Source organism: Gekko japonicus, unplaced genomic scaffold, assembly GCF_001447785.1.
Source record: "Gekko japonicus isolate JY-2015 unplaced genomic scaffold, Gekko_japonicus_V1.1 scaffold4738, whole genome shotgun sequence".
NCBI lineage: Eukaryota > Metazoa > Chordata > Lepidosauria > Squamata > Gekkonidae > Gekko > Gekko japonicus.
This window is the reverse complement of record NW_015160977.1, coordinates 18,167-18,678: the sequence shown is the minus strand read 5'-3', so window position 1 is coordinate 18,678 and position 512 is coordinate 18,167. Positions and strand designations below refer to the sequence as shown.

The 512-nt window shown below is 60.2% G+C and overlaps 1 protein-coding gene across 1 annotated transcript in view; it reads right to left on the bottom strand.

The window, feature by feature from the left end:
• Positions 1-26: 26 nt before the first annotated feature.
• LOC107122415 (transmembrane protein 59-like) overlaps positions 27-512 on the bottom strand; it is a gene marked incomplete at its 5' end in the record, with an annotated part of 18,459 nt that continues 17,973 nt past the window's right edge. The window contains one exon of the mRNA XM_015425511.1: positions 27-233. Within this exon, the coding sequence (XP_015280997.1) occupies positions 72-233 (162 nt within the window). The remainder of the gene's footprint in view (positions 234-512) is intronic.

Sequence of the window (512 nt, the reverse complement as noted above, 5' to 3'; positions counted from 1 at the left end):
GGGCTACACGAGGGGGAGGGGAGGGCGGAGAGGGGAGGGGAGGGGTGGAATCGGAGTGACCACGGAGCCCCTTAGAGAGCAGTCTTGTCCAGGTCCACTTTGACCGGCAGCAGGCCCGTTTCCTCGCTGTCGTCCGCCGGGCAGATGGCTACAGCGATGACGGGGCGCAGCGAGTAAGGCGTGGGACCGTCGATGTCATCCAGGTACTCTTTGTCTCCGTTGATGCTCAGGGGCTGGGAAGAGAAGGACAATAAGAGAGGCTGAAGAAGGCCTGACTGGGAGGGCCAAGGCTGGCCGGATCTCAGCAGATCTCAGTAGCTGAGGCAGGGCTGGCCCTGGTCAGTATCACAGAATCACAGAGTTGGAAGGGACCCTCCAGGGCCATCTAGTCCAACCCCCTGCACCAGGCAGGAAATTCACAAATACTTCCCCCTCACACCCCCAAGGACCACTGTTCCACACCAAGAAGATGACAAAAAACCTCCAGGATCCCCAGACAAACCCGCCTGGAG